The 17,789-nt window shown below is 35.6% G+C and overlaps 1 protein-coding gene across 1 annotated transcript in view; it reads left to right on the top strand.

The window, feature by feature from the left end:
* Positions 1-14,959, top strand: part of LOC149164631 (uncharacterized) — a 33,867-nt gene extending 18,908 nt beyond the window's left edge. The window contains exons 2-7 of the mRNA XM_089429559.1: positions 11,216-11,346; positions 11,794-11,904; positions 12,691-13,585; positions 13,701-13,813; positions 13,978-14,460; positions 14,810-14,959. Coding sequence (XP_089285685.1) covers positions 11,216-11,346; positions 11,794-11,904; positions 12,691-13,585; positions 13,701-13,813; positions 13,978-14,460; positions 14,810-14,959 — 1,883 coding nt within the window. The remainder of the gene's footprint in view (positions 1-11,215; positions 11,347-11,793; positions 11,905-12,690; positions 13,586-13,700; positions 13,814-13,977; positions 14,461-14,809) is intronic.
* The last annotated feature ends 2,830 nt before the right edge of the window (positions 14,960-17,789 follow it).

The following is a 17,789-nucleotide window of genomic DNA, read 5'->3' as shown; positions in this document are numbered from 1 at the left end:
GCTATGGTTAATTTAGATTTTCAGGTCCATTTAAATTTCTGATATCCGTAAGCTCAAGGAAATATATGTACTCGCATCAGTTGCTCACATTGTTGAGAGTTTAATATGTGTGATCATTATTTCAATAAATATGTATTAGGAAGGTGATCATGCGTAAGGGTATTGTTTATGTATACTCAATGATGGATACACTTGCATGTTAATATTTCTATCGTGATATAACCAAAGTTACCTTTCTTCATTTATTTTACTACAAATTAAAAAAAAAAAAAAAAATACTAATACATTTTACACAATCCAATTCTCAATAAAAGAAAGTCGTTGGCATTAATCACGACTTTTCTAAGGAAACAACTTCAATGATAAAATTCCATTGTTTAACATATCATTATCAATTTAGCATTCCACTGTTTAACAGATCATTATCAATTTGATTTTGTTGCAGAAAATGATGAACCTTAGTTAAAAAGAACAACAAATAATTATATAAATTTAGTTTAATGAAATCAAGAGATTAATATTTCAAATAATGTTAATCTTCTCGTTTTTAACCTTAATCTTAAGGTTTATCATCCTAGGGTTTAATATATTAAATTTACGGTTTATAATGTGAAGATTTATAGTAACGATCTTAGAGTTTATTATATTGGGTTTTATAATGTTAGAGGTATATAGTAGGGTTAATATTGTGAGATTGGAATAGTAAAAAATCTATCCAACAGTATTGCGAAAAATATTTTGTCAATATGACAATCAATATAATAATTATTGTCGCAATGTTAAGTTAGATTGCAATTCATTCAATGTCACATTGCAAAATTACACAATTGCGGTTTAATATTAGGGTTTATAATATTCAGGTTTATATTAAGTTGAATTAATAAATATTTTATGACTAAGAATTAAATGATAAATATTGTGATGATGATTAAGAGACATTTGTTTCACTTTCTAGTAGATTTGGTAATGCATTTTTCTTTCCAATTTAGATTATGTAAAATAAATATATGTTTTTATGTACTTATAAGTACATTATTTAAAGTAGATATGTCTTTATCATTGTGAACATGATGTATATTAGCTAGGAGAAATGTGAAAACATGAATTTTAATGACTATCTCGTAATAATTATATGTGGAAAAAATAATATTTTTTGAGTTTTCAATAAGAATTAATAAAATATATTATTTGTTAAAAGTTTAAAGCTAAAATAGTATGATTTTTGTATTATTTAACTCATATATTATTAAAAAAAGAGAAATTTAAACCAGTACAATAACAAATTAAGAACCAAAATAACACCAAAATGTTATATCTTTATTACTAAAAATGTTCACTTGCCTCTTTTATGGAGAACTTATAATAGAGCAAATCCTCAATTACAAGTAACTTCACAAGCCTTATTTCACATTTATTAATCCTCATCTTTAGAGGGAGAAATTTTTAATTTAAATTGGTAAGAGTTGTTATAAATATTAAATTTAAGATGCTTGAAAATCTCACAACTTTAGTGATAAATTAAATTTTAATAAAATAGAATCTTTTAAATTATATTAAATTTAAATTAATTATAAAAAAATTGACTCATGTTTTTTAAATTTAATAATATATTGAATTTTATAAACCAATATAGATCCATCTTAACAATGGATCTACCTAGGGCCGAGATGCATTGAGATTAGAGGGATCAATCTCATTATATGAAAATATTTTTTTAGAATGTAAAACTTGAAAAAATATGTACATGTCAAAGGATTTAATCTATTTTAGTGATTGATAAATTTGTGATTAAAATGGACCCTATAGTACTAGTTTCTATCTCTATATATAGATTGACCATAGTGTAATTTTTGTTGGTTAAATTGTATTTTTGAATAATTTATTATTATTAATGTTTTATATTAAAAATTTAATGAATTACACATTTTCCCCTTATTAAGAACTAACTAAATTATTTTAATTTTAATTATTTTTTCCTTGTGAGTATTGAAATACTTTACTAATTAGGTTATAATGAATATGAACGAACTATCTAAAAAATAGAAACATATTTATTGTAATTTTATAATCATAGTTTCAAGCGTACTAAAATTTGTAATTTATAAAAATATCTTTGCATTTTTTTTAAAGTAAGTCATTTTGCATGCAATTTTAGGTATAAAATTTTGATATAAGATCACCAACACATAAGCTATAATAAATATTATTTCATAAAAATAAACATCTTGATGCTAACCATCTAACAAACATAAACATCATCTAAGATAAATATTCAAATTCACTACAATCATCTAATTGTATAGATCTATAACACATATAAACATCATTAGCAAGCACACAAATCTAATAATATAACATGGCATCATCATCATGATCGCATCTTACAAAACAAAAACATTGTAATATAACATCATCACCACACACATCCTCAAACTAATATACATCTCATGTCAAATAATTGTTATCACATACACATCTATCTACAAGCCCATTAAATAGATATATCTAACATGACGTAACAATATACACATCTTCACCAACATATAAACTAAGTACATAAACATGATATATATATATATATATATATATATATATATATATATATATATATATATATATAGATAGCTCATACAACACACATAGTAGTGGCAGCCTCGCCTGTGGCAGAAGACGATGAATGGTCAAATACTGCCTCAACTGTCGAACTCTGAGGTGGAGGTGTAGGTGGTTGGTATTCTCTCTCAAGAGAAAAATGAGGTACATCCTCTAGCTTTGGCATATTATCATTAGGAAAATCATGAGGCAGAGGTGTACTACCAAAAGGATCACCGACACCTTGATCATGATCTGATGGGGTAGTATTAACAAAAGCAGGATCACCACCCTCATCATCATGATTTGATGAATACCATTGTGTGAAGTCTCATTTGACATATCTGGAGTTGCATGCCTTGCATCCCTCCTCATTAGTAGTATCCTACTAGCTCTAACATTTTGACGCATACGAGTCATCATCTCACGTGGGCAATCCCTCAAGAGAACCATGAACCTAGGATCTACACTGATGTCTCAAGCCCCTGTAGGGTGGACTCCCTCCTCAATCAAAGCTCTAGATAATATATCACAGTAGTTCATTCTAAATCTCCACCATCTCTATGGGCCTAGATGCCCACGGCCCCATCAGGATGTGCCTCACCCATCTCCTCATTTGCTCACTTCGGTGGGGGAGGTGGCATGTCCCCAAGGAATGTGTCAATGTGTACAAAATATATAGTACACAATAATAATTAGACACTTTCATTAAATAATTTAATAAAACAAGTTAAATAACGTGATATAATAAATTTTATTCTAATTAATTAAGACAATAAAATGAAACTATATTAATTTAAAGAAAACACTAATTTTACCTGTATCATCTGTAGGCTCATCCAGTGTGAAGAGGATGTGGGGGCACTATCTTCAATCCATACCTGTGTATGAAAATGACATTCAGATAAATGTGTGGTCATACTCATTGATCAATAGCACTAGTGCTTGAGAAAAAAACCTAGTTGGATATTGCAACATGCCCCTCTTGGCCATCATCTGGCCCCACATGCACATTCAAACCTCAATCATCAGTCGAGGAGGTGAACAATCAAATGTAGGTCTTGTCTCTTGAAATCTCTCAAAAAATAATAAAAAAATCTTTGAGGTGAAAGGGAAGTTCGTCCTCCCATGTATCATCGAACGACATCTATCTATAGCCCTACACAACTGCCTCAAAAAAAATTGTAGACCATCTGATACATCATGGCGCTCGAATCAAAGAATAGACATAATATAAAATAGGGAAACCAATGCGCTGCCCATCACTAGTATAGTGTGCAATGGTTGTCACTAATAGTGAGAGGCACCTAACCTCCTTTGAAACAAAAGAAGAAATCCATAATTGCACACCATGAACTTGAAAATCTACTAGATGGACTACGTGAGTCCCAACATATATTTGTGAGTAGACAAGATAACTCTCTTCTGCAACCCAACGGGGGTCATCAAGGAACTAGGGGAAGTACTTCCCTCTCCTAGATAAGCTAGTGATCAAATATATATCCTCCTCAGAGGACCTATACCACGTCTCAAGGCCGACATGAAAGTCCTGCTCATGGACGTTCCACTAGCGAATCATATGTGCCAACAAGATAAAGTGCACCTTTAGGGATGTAGCCTCCCCATAGTACTTAAGGATGCTTACATTCCTTAAGAGTGATTGGGTCACTGTGTTAATAGGGAGAGGGTATAAATCCCTTTCCCTCTCTTGGGCCTCCCATGGTCCGAACATATTGTATTGGTCCACCGTTTTCTCTAGCTCCTATTGTTTCTCCCTCTATCGACATATCTAATACATAATTGACATATAAAATACATCATCCTCGTACATAAAACATAATTTTTTTTATGTGTTTATAAATATGGAAACATAAATTTCAATTAAAAGAAAATCCTCGATGAGCCCAAAAAATGGTAATGCACCAACTCCATTGCGATATCAAACACAACCATAGTGGAGACAATGCGTACATACATATGGTGCATCAATTTTGGTTCACATAAATATATTTTCACTGTGATGTGTCTTAAACATATGCGTAGATTCACGCTCATAACATTTTCGTATCATTACAGAACATTTAGGTTATCGAACACATCGAGCTATATTTTTTAATATTATGTGTGAGATGCATTTGGTAAATATAAATGCACCAGACGTAACCTAAAAATTTATGCACCAACGTTTATGGCTTTTCTCGATGCGCATCCATTTACAAAAAACATCTCATAAAGCAATGGTGTGTTAGGTTCACACACTAAACTGCAGTGCACCCTATAGATTTACAGGGTGAACTATTATTAGTGTGAGTTGAAGCCATCGAACTCATCATGAGGAAAAAAAATTCAAAAATAGTGGATTTTTCACTCATTTTGCAATTCTAATCTGCTAAAAAATTAAATGAGAGAGAAACATAGACATTACCTAGATATTTGGTCCTCGGGAAGGCATTATTGACATGTAGTTTAGAAAACAAAATTAAAAAAAATAAAATAAAATTGGAAAGCCAATCAGTGAGCATGGTACAGAAGGATGGTGAGCAAGAGAAGCACAGACATCAGGACCCTTTCATGAGGCAAGAGTGGCGTTGGTGCTTCAGATTTCTACAACACTATAGATGGTAACAATTAAATTTATAACTGATAGTTTCTTTTAATTATTTAACCCTCCTTTGGTGCATTATTATAATCGCATCGATGCATAAAATATCCAAGAGCATCATTTTTTTAAAGATATTAAAAAACAACAATGCTCTTGTTAAGATGCATCAAGATGTTCAAATACATGTATTGCATCAGTGCTTTATCGTACTATAGCACCAGATTTAAAAAAAATTAAAACTGCCTAATGGTGCTCTTTGATAGATGCACCAAAGCATTTTAATACATGAACAACACCGATGCTTCGTAATAAGACAACGCCATTTTAAAAAAAATATAAAAACCTTATAACAATGCTCTTGTTACAACGCCCCGAGGGTTTTTAAATAATTGACAACACTGGTGCTCTATGGGAATATAGCACCACATTTAAAAAACCCCCCTAGCGCTGCTCTTTCTAAGACAAATCAAAGCATTTTAATACGTTAATAACACGAGTGCTTCATTGGAATATAGCACCACATTTTTTTGAAAATCAAAAACCTATGGTAGTGATTTCCTTAGTATGCACCAAAGTGTTTTACTACAAAAATGACATGAGTGTTGTGGGTGGATATAGCACTGACCATTTTTAAAATTGAACTTTTATCCAGTGCTATTGATTATTGTAAGCACTGATGCGTGCTATATTGTTCACACACCAAGGAATTATAGTACTTGTGTAGCACCAAGTTGTTGTCATAGTTTAGCACAAGACTAGGAAAAATGAATTTTATGACCGACATTTTTTGTAAATTTAATCATTTTCTAATGTTATCGAGTAGTATACGCACTAGTACTCTTTGTTAGTTAGTGCACCATTTTTTTAATAAATCTACGATGGTGCACCATGTTCTATTGAACATCGGTGCTTATATGTATAGTAAAGCACCTGTGCATTTGTATATTGTAGACGCATCATAAAAAAAAAATTGCTAAAACATCTGTGTGCCCACCTCCACTACAAATGGATTTTTGGGCTATTTTTATAAGGAATTCTGCAAAAACCTCTACTAGATTATCTTTTCCTTGTAATGTGAATTTCAAACATTAGACCCAGCACCAATGAATCTCAATAATGGATTTACGTAACAAAAAATCAAATCTAAATTCTGAACTTAGCTTGTATCAAGTAAAGTTGGTGCCCAATCTACAGCTCTCCACCTCCCTAAATGATGAATTTGCATGGTGCACCAGGCCGACAATAATAACTATGACATTTCCTAAACCTCTCCACTTCGAAATCCCTGCTTGGGCATGAATAATAAGACCTCAAACCGTTAACATCAACACCATATTATTTTGATTTGTGAATGGAAACTAGTCTGCTACCATGCATTCTCCCCCTCGTTAAAGCTTTCCCTTCGCTTATATTGCTCATACCCAATATAAGTAATATTTTTTCAATTACTCTATATAATAAATAGAGTTAACATTAAAATAATTTACCTGTAATAAATATTGGAATCTTTTATTTTACATTTTCCCTTTTTATTTACCAAATTATATACACACCCCACTCAGTCACATTATTCAAATTATATACACATGCCACTCACATCACATTTCTTTTTACCATTAATATTTTTAAATACATATCCTCCTATTCACATCCCACTCACATTACATTATTTTACGCATTATTGATTTTTTTTTTACTATTAATATTTTTCAATACATGTCCCTTTTATATCGGAAAGTAGAAATACATATCTATCTCTCTCTGTGTATGATGGAAGAGCTTTGACACAGTTTACAGGCAAACTGTTTCGACCGTAGGTCGAGTCCTTAGAATCATACTAAAGTTATCGAAGAAATTTCAATTCGCTGGAGTTTGATAGGTAAATTGCCCGTCACAAGCAACCTAGCCGTCAAATACGGTCGACAATGCAGTGTTACCGTCATCAAACAACGTCGTGATATGGAAAAAGTTTAACATTGTGGTTACACAACTTAATTTATTAACGGGTGACATGGATTTAAAATTCGGGTAGTTTAAAGAAGTCACAATTTTGTTAGGAAAAAATAAAAATAAAATTGTGATAAAATTTTAGATTACCATTTTCAATCTTCAAGATTTTGAGTACATTGGAGTTCTCTTTCTGCCATTAAAAAAAATGATTTAGCTGAATTCCGATAAAAAAAAACATGCCCATATCTTTAGACAACTCCTTCGAAATTATAACATGCCCCTCCCAAATTTGCATCGTTATCGATGAAATGTAAAATCCCCTGGGCTCTTCCAGATTTGTAAACCCCCCAGGGCGACAGAAATATCAGAGAGACGGACTAACAACATCTGATGTGGCAAGAGCTAATCATCCTGCCATAGGGCATTAAATGCCCGGTTATATGTAGGCTGGATAACCCGATAACACGCCCGCGCGGAGACTAGATAAATAAGAAATGGGTGTGCGCGTGTTATCGAGTTATCCAGCCTGCATATAACTGGGCATTTAATGCCCTATGGCAAGCTGGTTAGCTCCAGTTCCTTACACTATTCTCTTGGCGTGTCAGATATATATCCATTATGTTCATTGACCAGATTTCTTGGAGGTCAAGAATGAAGAATTCTTGAGAATGCCCCATATTTTTATTTAATTCTTAATTCTTGGGGCACTGCAACTTTTGATGCCCGTTTGTTTGTTTCAGCGAAAATGTAGTTTTTGCCCATATCGAACTCCATACCCTTTAAAGTAAGTCTGAAAAAAATTTCAATTCTGAAGTTTCGGTAGTTCCTCCGTCTCGATATTCTTCTGGTAAAAGATAAATATTCGATGTCGTCTTTATTCGTTATACAAATTTTAAAGCCCAAATGTACTACTCAAATTATGAGCAATTTAACTGATTTAAGTCATTGAAATTCTGACAAGCCACTGGGTCCAACTGTCACTGTCCAACTGAAATGGCGTAGGCATCTTGAATTATAGTGCCCTTTGATTTAATTCCCATGGCTTGAAAAAGCACTTGAGTATCAGATTTTTATAAGCTTCCATCTTATAATTTAATCGAATGAATGGAACTAGCATTTGCACCTTATGTTGCAAAGGAAATGTCGTATGGCATAGAGTGGTAAGGCATAGAGTGGGGAAGAATAGCGACATGTGAATGGGCATTGTTGAAAGCAAGGGTGGATGATAATGTGTATTTTGAAAATGGATATTTTGTTATGGTCAACCTAATGCATTCATCAATTAGATGACAACGAAAAAGTTTCGGGCCTAGGCTGAACCAACACAAATATTTTTTACATGACTGAAATTCCCTAAATGATTCCTCAATCAATGGAAATAACCGTTTCCCTCATTTGATACCTAAAATACATTGTAGGAGACCGATTTTTCAAGTAACTTAATATAACTAGCAATTGCCCCAAAAAGTGGAAAGAGAGGCCGGTTACAGACAAGTTTTTATGTATAAAGTGTTGAGAATGGAGGATGTCGGATTAGACTTTAGTTGGACTCCGTTGGTTTGGGAGATGTATCATGTGTTACCGTTTGTGCATAATATGGGCATAAAGTTTGTTATGATGATGGAGATTATTTTCAACCAGTTGTGAGTTGGCAACAACTTTTGCGAATTCCTTGGGTAAGATTCCATCTTCTAGATAATGGAAATTCCAGTGTCCATTTAGTCTATACTAGAGTACAATGATTGTTGGCAAAGCTAAAGAAACTGCCATCAATGTATAGGGCCAATGTAACTCGTAGTCATCATTTTTTATCCATACAGGGCTATGATTATAGGTACCAGCCATTTGAGCGGGAAGCCAGTGTATTTGCTAAATAGGGATCATGTTATCCTCGTGGAGTTATTGGTTGTGCTTAGAAAATATAAAGTAGGATTGAGCATCGACTATCTGGCTAGATGGAATTTTTGATAAGTGCTGGCCAATTTTATCTATTGTGTAATCATCCAAAACATAGAGGCTAAGCCAAGTGGATGCTTTAGTGGAAATTGTGTGGCCCTTGCATTTTCTAGGTCCTATAGAAGCAAATATCATAACTTAATTTTAGAGCATATTATGCTTCTCAGTGGAGGGATCAGTGATGCCTTTGAATCAATTACCTCATTGGAATTTGCAGCTACTAGCATTTGAATAATGTAGACCTGGGTAAATATTCTTAATTATATGAAGACGATAACACTTTGCAGCTGCAACTATGAACAGTAGGTGATTCCTCCTGTAATCTGTGGAATTTTAAGGCATTGAGTATTAAATAACTGGCAGATGATTGTTTTTTAGTTTTCATATTGTCATTGTAATGCGAACATTTTGTCTTGGAAATTTTTACAGTTGCTTCTGATCATTCCAAAATTTCAATAATATTTGAATTACATGAAAGTATTTTTCTATTCGAGTAACACCATGGGTTAATTATTTCGCTGTCTCCATAGCTGAAGATACCTTGGTATTTTTTTGTTTGTTTTAATATATTTATTAATTTGTGGTGGATATGAAATGGGTATATACTATATAGTATTGGGATATTTATGGTTTTTCATGTTCTGTAAAAGAAATTGTTGCATTTGAAGTTGTTTGTGAAGTATCCATTACAATTCCTCTATTAAATAAATTATATTATTATAGTACGTTGGTTGTCTAGCCAATTGAATGAAGATGACATCTCCAAATAAAATTTATGCAGCTCTGTGAAGTTCTATGCCGAAATGTGCCAACTAAAAAGATTCATTATTTTATCATTAAGAAAACATAATTCATTATTTTATTTTGTAAATGCCATAATTTCCATTAAAAATGGGACAATCATCCACTGAATAACTGGGAATTATAAGCCTCTGTTAAATTCTCTTTTTTGGGAGCTCCAAAAAGTGGCGGCGTTGCTGCAACTGTATGTAGAATTGATGCAATATTTTCTTATTCAAAGGTTGAAACAACCCTTTTTTCATAGAAAGTAGAGTAGATCTATGGACAGTATTGTAATTGGTGTACACTTGGCTAAAGTATATATTGGGATGGATTTTGGAAGACGCATCTAGCACATTTTTTACTATACTAGGGAATTTCATTAATAATATAAATATGCACAAAAATATTTACAGAGACCTCGGCAAAATCTGTTAGCTTGAGACTTTCAGGACAGTTTGATCGAACAATGTTAGGTTGAGAGACTTTGAGGACATTTTTGATAATTCAACGTTCATGTAAACTTGGAAAATGGCTTTCAAAAGAGAAAATGATTAAGTTGTGATCAATTTTGCAAATTAGAGAAAACAATTGTATATACCTGTGTTGTATTTGTAACATATTTTTTGAGTAGTAATGGTTATGTTTTGCATTAGGAGAGGGTTGTAGTTGAACTGGTCAGTGGTGTAATACAAACACGGACCGCAGCCTTCACATAAAATAGTCATAGCCAGTTTCAAGCTATTCTGCTCTGGTCGATTCTACATATCAAGCAGGTATACTGCCCGTGGCGACAAAAAAATTACACTACAATGTGGATAAAATATTCGAAGAAAATAAAAAACATTGTACTGGAGGGACATCAGTGTTGGAGGACTGGAGGGACATCAGTGTTCAAACCCCCTCGGCCACTAAAACTGTTGCTTGGTTAAGAGCTTGTGTTTTTGGACCTAAAGAAATAGGTTAATGGCCTAAGAGCTTGTGTTTTTGGACCTAAAGAAACAGGTTAATGGCCCAAGACTCATAGGCATCTGGCAGGAGTGAATTCTTGCCACCTTATAGACTACGAGTGGGTTATTCTAGGTGTCATGGTTTATTTGAATAACGGTGACGAGTCACCTTGGATTAGTAGACATTAGCGAGAGATAGCTGTCATCACTTTGATAGTAGCCAGAGGTAACTGTGGTCACTGCTCGTTTGACAACTGAGTTATGACAACTGCGTTATGATAGGTTTTTCCACTCTTAGAAAAAAAATCAGTGTTCAAACCCCTCGCATATCCATAGCTTCTGGAGAGTTGGCATGTCGTCATCTAGCTGGTTCATGGGGGAACAGATTCTGGATTTTTCTCTGCCGCCAAAGAAGAGTTGTGTGCTGCAGCCCTAGCTCGCATACCTCCAGAGGAAACATCCCTGAACAATAACTCTGAAGACAGAGAGGCCATTGGGTTGGGAGACAAAAGGACAGTGTGAGGACAACCAAGATGGGCCAGCACTTTTATTTATCAACAAGAAACTTCAAAGAACTCTGCCGCAAATCCAATTCCAGGGAGACACAAGGGCAGCGTGAGGACAACCAAGATGGGCCAACACTTTTATCAACCAGCGTCAAAGAACTCTTCCGCAAATCCAATTCCAAATGTGACCTGCGTGGGACCTGCATGAAGGCTTTGAATTTTCCTATGACTCCTTAAACGCTGAGTAAATGGATGCTTGAAACTATTGGTTATTTATAAGTGATTTGTTTGCGTGTTGTAAAATCCTAGTGATTGTAACTATACCATGCTTATACAGACTTTCATTGCTTGGTATCTATGTTCTAAGTTTTTAATTGAGGTAGCTTTGTTAGTAACTTAGTGTTACATTTGCTCATAAAAATCTTGAAATGTACTAAGAGCTTTTGTCTTTATGCAGGGTAATGATTGTGAATATCGGCACAGTGAAAGTGCCAGGATCAATCCCAGAGATTGCTGGTACTGGCTTGGGGGCAATTGTCTAAATCCTACCTGCGCTTTTAGACATCCTGTGAGTTTCTCTTATTATTAAGAACTTTTTAATTAAGTCGCATTAATGATAGATTTTCTAGAAAAGGCTGATCCTGAAGTTTCCATTGTAATATAGTCCATTAGCAATAAGACAGTTTGATGAAATCTCTGACAATCCCTTAAATGATCTTTATTCCGATCCTTTCTAGCATGATTGTTCATTGCACCTTCTTGGCCCTTCCAATTATTCTTCAACTCATCAGGGATCCCTTCAGCCTATCTGTTAATATGGTAGATGTCCCTTTGTTGTGTAGTATTATCACCTCATCTGGTTTGTTTTTCTAGTTACAAAATTGTTAACTTAAAAGTCCCACAGGTCTTTCTTTTTGGACTGTATTCTTTATTGTTTGCATTTTTTTATGGGCATTAGTTTTCTTGTATTTGTCATGTTGTATTTTATGTGGTTGTGGATTCTTTTGACATTTTCTTGATATTCATACAGGTTTGTCAAGAATATTTTCCTCGTACTTTATTATTATTATTTTTGTGTTGACGACTTTATACATTCATTTCTGCATCAGTGTTTGTATATAGATCCAAGTAGTGCACTCAATTACGGGTGTTTTAATTTCTCATCCATTATCTCTAATAAATAAACCTAATTGTAGTGTGTGTTTCTGATAGGCTTGTAGGTTGCGACCTATTTTGGTTGTTTCTTGTTGTATGTCTGTCTTTTGGTAATTTTCAAGACTGTAAATATTTCTTTGTATAATTTTTTTTTAATCTATTTATGACACTAACTTGTGTATCTGTGTTTCCGTTTCAGCCACTAGATGGCTTGTCAGGAGCACCAACACCAGCAATAGTGCCACCATCGTCCTCAACATCGTTACCGGCATCTGGCACTGCAAACAAACCGAAAGTTCCCTGCTATTTTTTCCAGCAGGGATATTGTGTAAAGGGTGATAAGTGCCCTTTTGTGCATGGTCCGTTTTCAGGAGCTAATCTTACTTCTCAAAAGACAACAAAACCAAGTCCAGCAATTACAAAGCCTCAGGCAAGTGGGAAACAAACAGTCAATGAAACTGAAAGCAACAAAGATGGAAAACATCCATCTGATTTAAGCTTTCCCAAGGCAGTGCAATCAATTGATCCTAATGCAGTGCAGTCAAGCAACCCCATGACATTGAAGTCAAACAACTTTCAGGCAGTGCAGTCAAGAAACCTTGTGCTAGCAAAGGCAAATAACTTCAAGGCGTCACAGTCAAGTAACCCTGTTGCATTGCAGTCCAATAACTTCCAAGCAGGGCATTTGGGCAATCCTTTAACACTGCAGTCAAATAATGTCAAGGAAGCCCAGTTGCAACCAGAAGCTAGACATGTCTCTCAATCAAGATCTCAGCCTACCTATATAAAGGGAAGTCCACATGAAGTCGAACAATTTTTGCCAGAGATTGAACCTACAAGACAAAGGATACATGATGCTTCAAGAAATAGGTCTCGGATACGCCCGTCTCATCCTTCAGAAGAGAGACTACAAAATGGATTAGAATCGAAGGATTTGCTGGGTGGATCATCGCCAGGATTTGATGTACTTGTGGATGATGGACCTGACCAGCTAAGCCACCGGGAGGATGCTGATTACTATAAACATGATATGGAATCTGGAAGAGATGCAATCAATGGTCGAGAAAGAAATATGCACAACAAACGAGAGCTTGGCTGAACTGGCTACTATGATGCTGAATTTTAGTATGACCATGGAGCTTATGAACCATATAAAAACAGGGGATATGAGCATGGTGGCCGAAAGCAGTCTAATGCTTTTGATGACAGGGTTCTGGAGAGACCGATTGTGCGAGAAAGGAGGTCCTTGTCTAGTGAAGATGATCCTGAACGGAACAATATGGAGGATCTCTGCCACCGGATTTCAAAACATAGGAGGGCTGGTGAGGCTAAAGTAGTGGATAGCCCCTCAAAGAGATAGCATGTGGATAGTCGACATGGTGAATTTCACCGTGGCTCTAGGCAACAAGATGATGACCGTAGACAACAAGATATATAAAGGGACCAGTTAAGGCAAGGTATGAATCACAGTAGTAGGCGATTGTAGGGTAGGATTCAAGTAGAGGCTAGTGGCTTCAAAAGAGAGCCATCTGACAATATAGAAGCTGATCAAGAAGGCAAGTTAGAGAGGGCTTGGTCCAGAAGCTCACCAAGCAGACGGGGCTTAAATGATCATTTCAGAAGCAAGTATCGTGAAAAGGAGAGGGGCAGAATGCCTGCAGATGGTTCTATATCATCAGAATCCAGGGTACCTAGAGGTCAAACTTTTAGGAACACTGAAACAAGGACAGATGCCATAAATTTTGCTGGGCCTAAGACTCTTGCACAAATCAAACAAGAAAAGAATCATGAGAGCAGTGAAGAACCTTCTACTGCACAATCAACAGAGCATGGATCCTCACAGAATTCCAGGGAGACACAAGGACAGTGTGAGGACAAGCAAGATGGGCCAACACTTTTATCAACCAGCCTAAAAGCACTCTGCCGCAAATTCAATTCCAAATGTGACCTGTGTGGGACCTGCATGAAGGCTTTGAATTTTCCTATGACTCCTTAAACGCTGAGTGATGGGTACCAGTTTCAAGTGCACAAGATTCTATTCTCAGAGCATCTTATAAGGAGATTTTGAAGTTAACATATATGATTGTGGGAAATGAAGGAATCTGCATCACGTTTTAGCACAGGAAATGTAAAACAAATGTGACAGAGAACAGACTTACTCCAAACACTTAAGCGATAAAAGCAACACAAGATTTCAAGTATTTAAAGATAAAATGCATTAGATGTTTTTCATAAAATAAAACCCTAAAACCTACTGCTACAGACTGTAAAGGCCGAGAAGAATTAACCGCTAAATTGTTCTACCGTGATCAATTCAGAGCCTGAAATACAGAAATTTAAAAAGGCTTTTTGCAGATCCGAAAAATGTGGGTAAAGGGTTAGTTAATGCCAACCTGGTGGATAACAGACAGGTCGAATTCCGCCCTGAGAACTTGAAATGCCCTGCAAACAGCGGTGGAAAGCTCTGATAAAACCTTTGAACCGAAAATTAGTGAGCGAGAACCTGAGATTGGGCGAATGAAACGGAGCGTAAAAGGTCGAAATGACGAACTTAACGAAGAATAAACTAAGCAGCTCGCAAGGGCAGAAGGAATACCTAGCTGGTTCATGGGGGAACAGATTCTGGATTTTTCTCTGCCGCCAAAGAAGAGTTGCGTGCTGCAGACCTAGCTCGCATACCTCCAGAGGAAACATCCCCGAACAATAACTCTGAAGATAGAGAGGCCATTGGATTGGGAGACAAAAGGACAGTGTGAGGATCAACGATCAAATTTCGTTCAATCATCTAACACCACAAATCCATGGTCAACAATAGGACACGACATCGGCTGGGGCAATTCATTTCAAAGGGAAACGCCTTACGGCATAACAAAGGTGTCTCAGGCCAAAAAGAAATTTAGCATGTAATAGACTCCTCAAGCTTGAGGAAAACTCTCGTGGCAAGTTTCCAATCATAGAGAAACACTTAATCAATGATGGGAGCAGGAAAAAATCTGCCGATACATGTTTCCAAGCCAAAAGAAACTCTTCTGTGTGTAAAATGAGAAAAATAAACATCTCAAACTCCCAAGAATGCTTCTCCAATGCCCCAGGAGTTCCTCGCCAACACCACAGATGTCATATCCATAGGGAACACTCAGAAACTCATCTGCGAATGTGTGTTTTCAGCTCCAAAGAAATGCCCAATCGTAAAGGAATGTCTAACGCCAGCGAATGCCAAAAAATGGATAGCAAATGAATGAATAGGAAATGGTATAAGTCATCCGACTTGGGATTTGAATAGATTTTAATACAAGGAAGTGGGTCGATAAATCAATTAGAAAAGGACAGGACAGATTAAAGTTTTCTTCCTTTATTTTCTTTTATTGGAATGGGGTGCACCCGCATGCAGGGGATGTGTGGACATCCCTCAACCCACAGGATATGTTCAGGTGTCCATGACATGGCGAATAGGGAAGGGGGATATACCCATACATACCCTCCCAAACTGGATACAACCCGGCCACACCCAGAATGTACCCAATATCCCCATCCAGGATCTGTACCTGAGATATAGGTCTGCATACCCATGACACAGAATTACTTCGAATCACTATTTTACAGCTTTTGTAAATTTTCAATTTAAAGATAGGAACACGAAAATGCATTTGATCAACCAACTGATTTAATAACAGAACAATTTTATAGTCCTGAGAGCTAACCGAAATGGTAAGGATTTCAAGAATAAAGATAGCATAATAATGATACTCAATTGTTATTTCATTCAATAAAATAATAGATAAACATAGAAAATCTGGCCAGTAGCATTGCCACTATTACAAAACACAAGTTACTTCCCATTTTGATCCAGCAATGAGAATATTTAAGTAAAGAGAAATATAAAAATGCACAATGCAAACAGAGTCCTCTGGAAAAAAACCCCCAGTCTCCAGGAATCCGGAATGTGCAATTTGTGATTTTCCAATGTCCTTGCAGACCAACCTGTCCCTCTTTCCCCTTCATCACCTTTTAAGATCGGTACCAAAACGAGAAGGGATAAGCAGTTTGGTATCCTTTTGTTAGCCAACTGCTCCATTATAAAATAAAACATTAGCGCAATAATTCAATATCTTCACATGCAACTCCCAACTCCATTATAACATTAATAGTGTTAATTAATGATGCATTTAATTGCAACTTGACAGGAATATGTTGAATTTAAGGAAGTCTATACATAACTGCAATGGAGAACAACTCATTTCCAGCATCATGTCTATGGAGTCAAAATCTTCAGCACACAGGACATTTACCCGCTAAATGTCTCAGATGAAACAATCAAATGTCTTACCCTTGCTTCTATTGCATTAGTAGATGTTGCAGCAACCTTCTCATATCCCTATTTGAAAAGTCTTCATGAAATGTTATTCCACGACTATTTCTGGATGGAACAGTATGTATGGGATCATTGTACCTTCAACAGTTTCTCTGGACGTGAGTCAACCTCTTCTTCCCATTGAGGGTTCCGTTCCAGGTAGCATGAATTCATTACACCTACACAAGAATGAGGCTAACAACATCAGAGATGCAAGCGCCAAACTTAAACCTTCAGCAGCAACCAAACCAGTAGTACACATGCATATATATACACTGACAAGAAGTAACAGGCTGCCTCCGGGTATATGTTTCATATTTTCCATGATCATCATAGCTGATAAAACCATGCATTTTGGCTGCATTGTCAAGAGCAGCTCGATCTAACCACCCAATTTTTCTCTTGTCAAGAGCAGCTTAATCTAACAACTTGGCTTTCCCATTGAAACTATACCTGTGCACAATTTGCACAGCTTCATTGTCAGACAAATGCTCCCCCAGGTCATCCCACAAAATTATCATGAATTTATACTCTGCTTTGATATCACATTCATGAACATAGGCCTCTCCCAACAAAAATGTTATATTTACACTGTTCATATATCAAATTCCAGTATCTATTAAAACATGATTTACTCAAGTATAAAATCTGAATTATGCCTTTAATCAGCCAAGAGTTGTCCTTGGAAACCACTATATTTTGACCATATGGATGGAGTGCTTGAAGCTCTTTGCAAATATCCTCCATGGCTGCACTGTGATCTCTAACCAATCATTCTGCCTTTATTGATTTGTTTCCAGAAATCCCTAAAACCAGCCTAGATTTTGCCAATGTTTTCCATTAAATACAATTTTGCTATTTATGCAACTGCCCACACAGAAACATGAATGATTGATTCTGCTGAAGAAATGGCACTGATCACACTCCTTACTTCATAACGTGCATTG

This window comes from Pinus tabuliformis, chromosome 5_1, assembly GCF_031772625.1.
Source record: "Pinus tabuliformis cultivar Carrire ecotype Pingquan chromosome 5_1, CPIR1, whole genome shotgun sequence".
Taxonomy (NCBI): domain Eukaryota; kingdom Viridiplantae; phylum Streptophyta; class Pinopsida; order Pinales; family Pinaceae; genus Pinus; species Pinus tabuliformis.
This window is presented reverse-complemented; position numbering and strand designations above follow the sequence as displayed.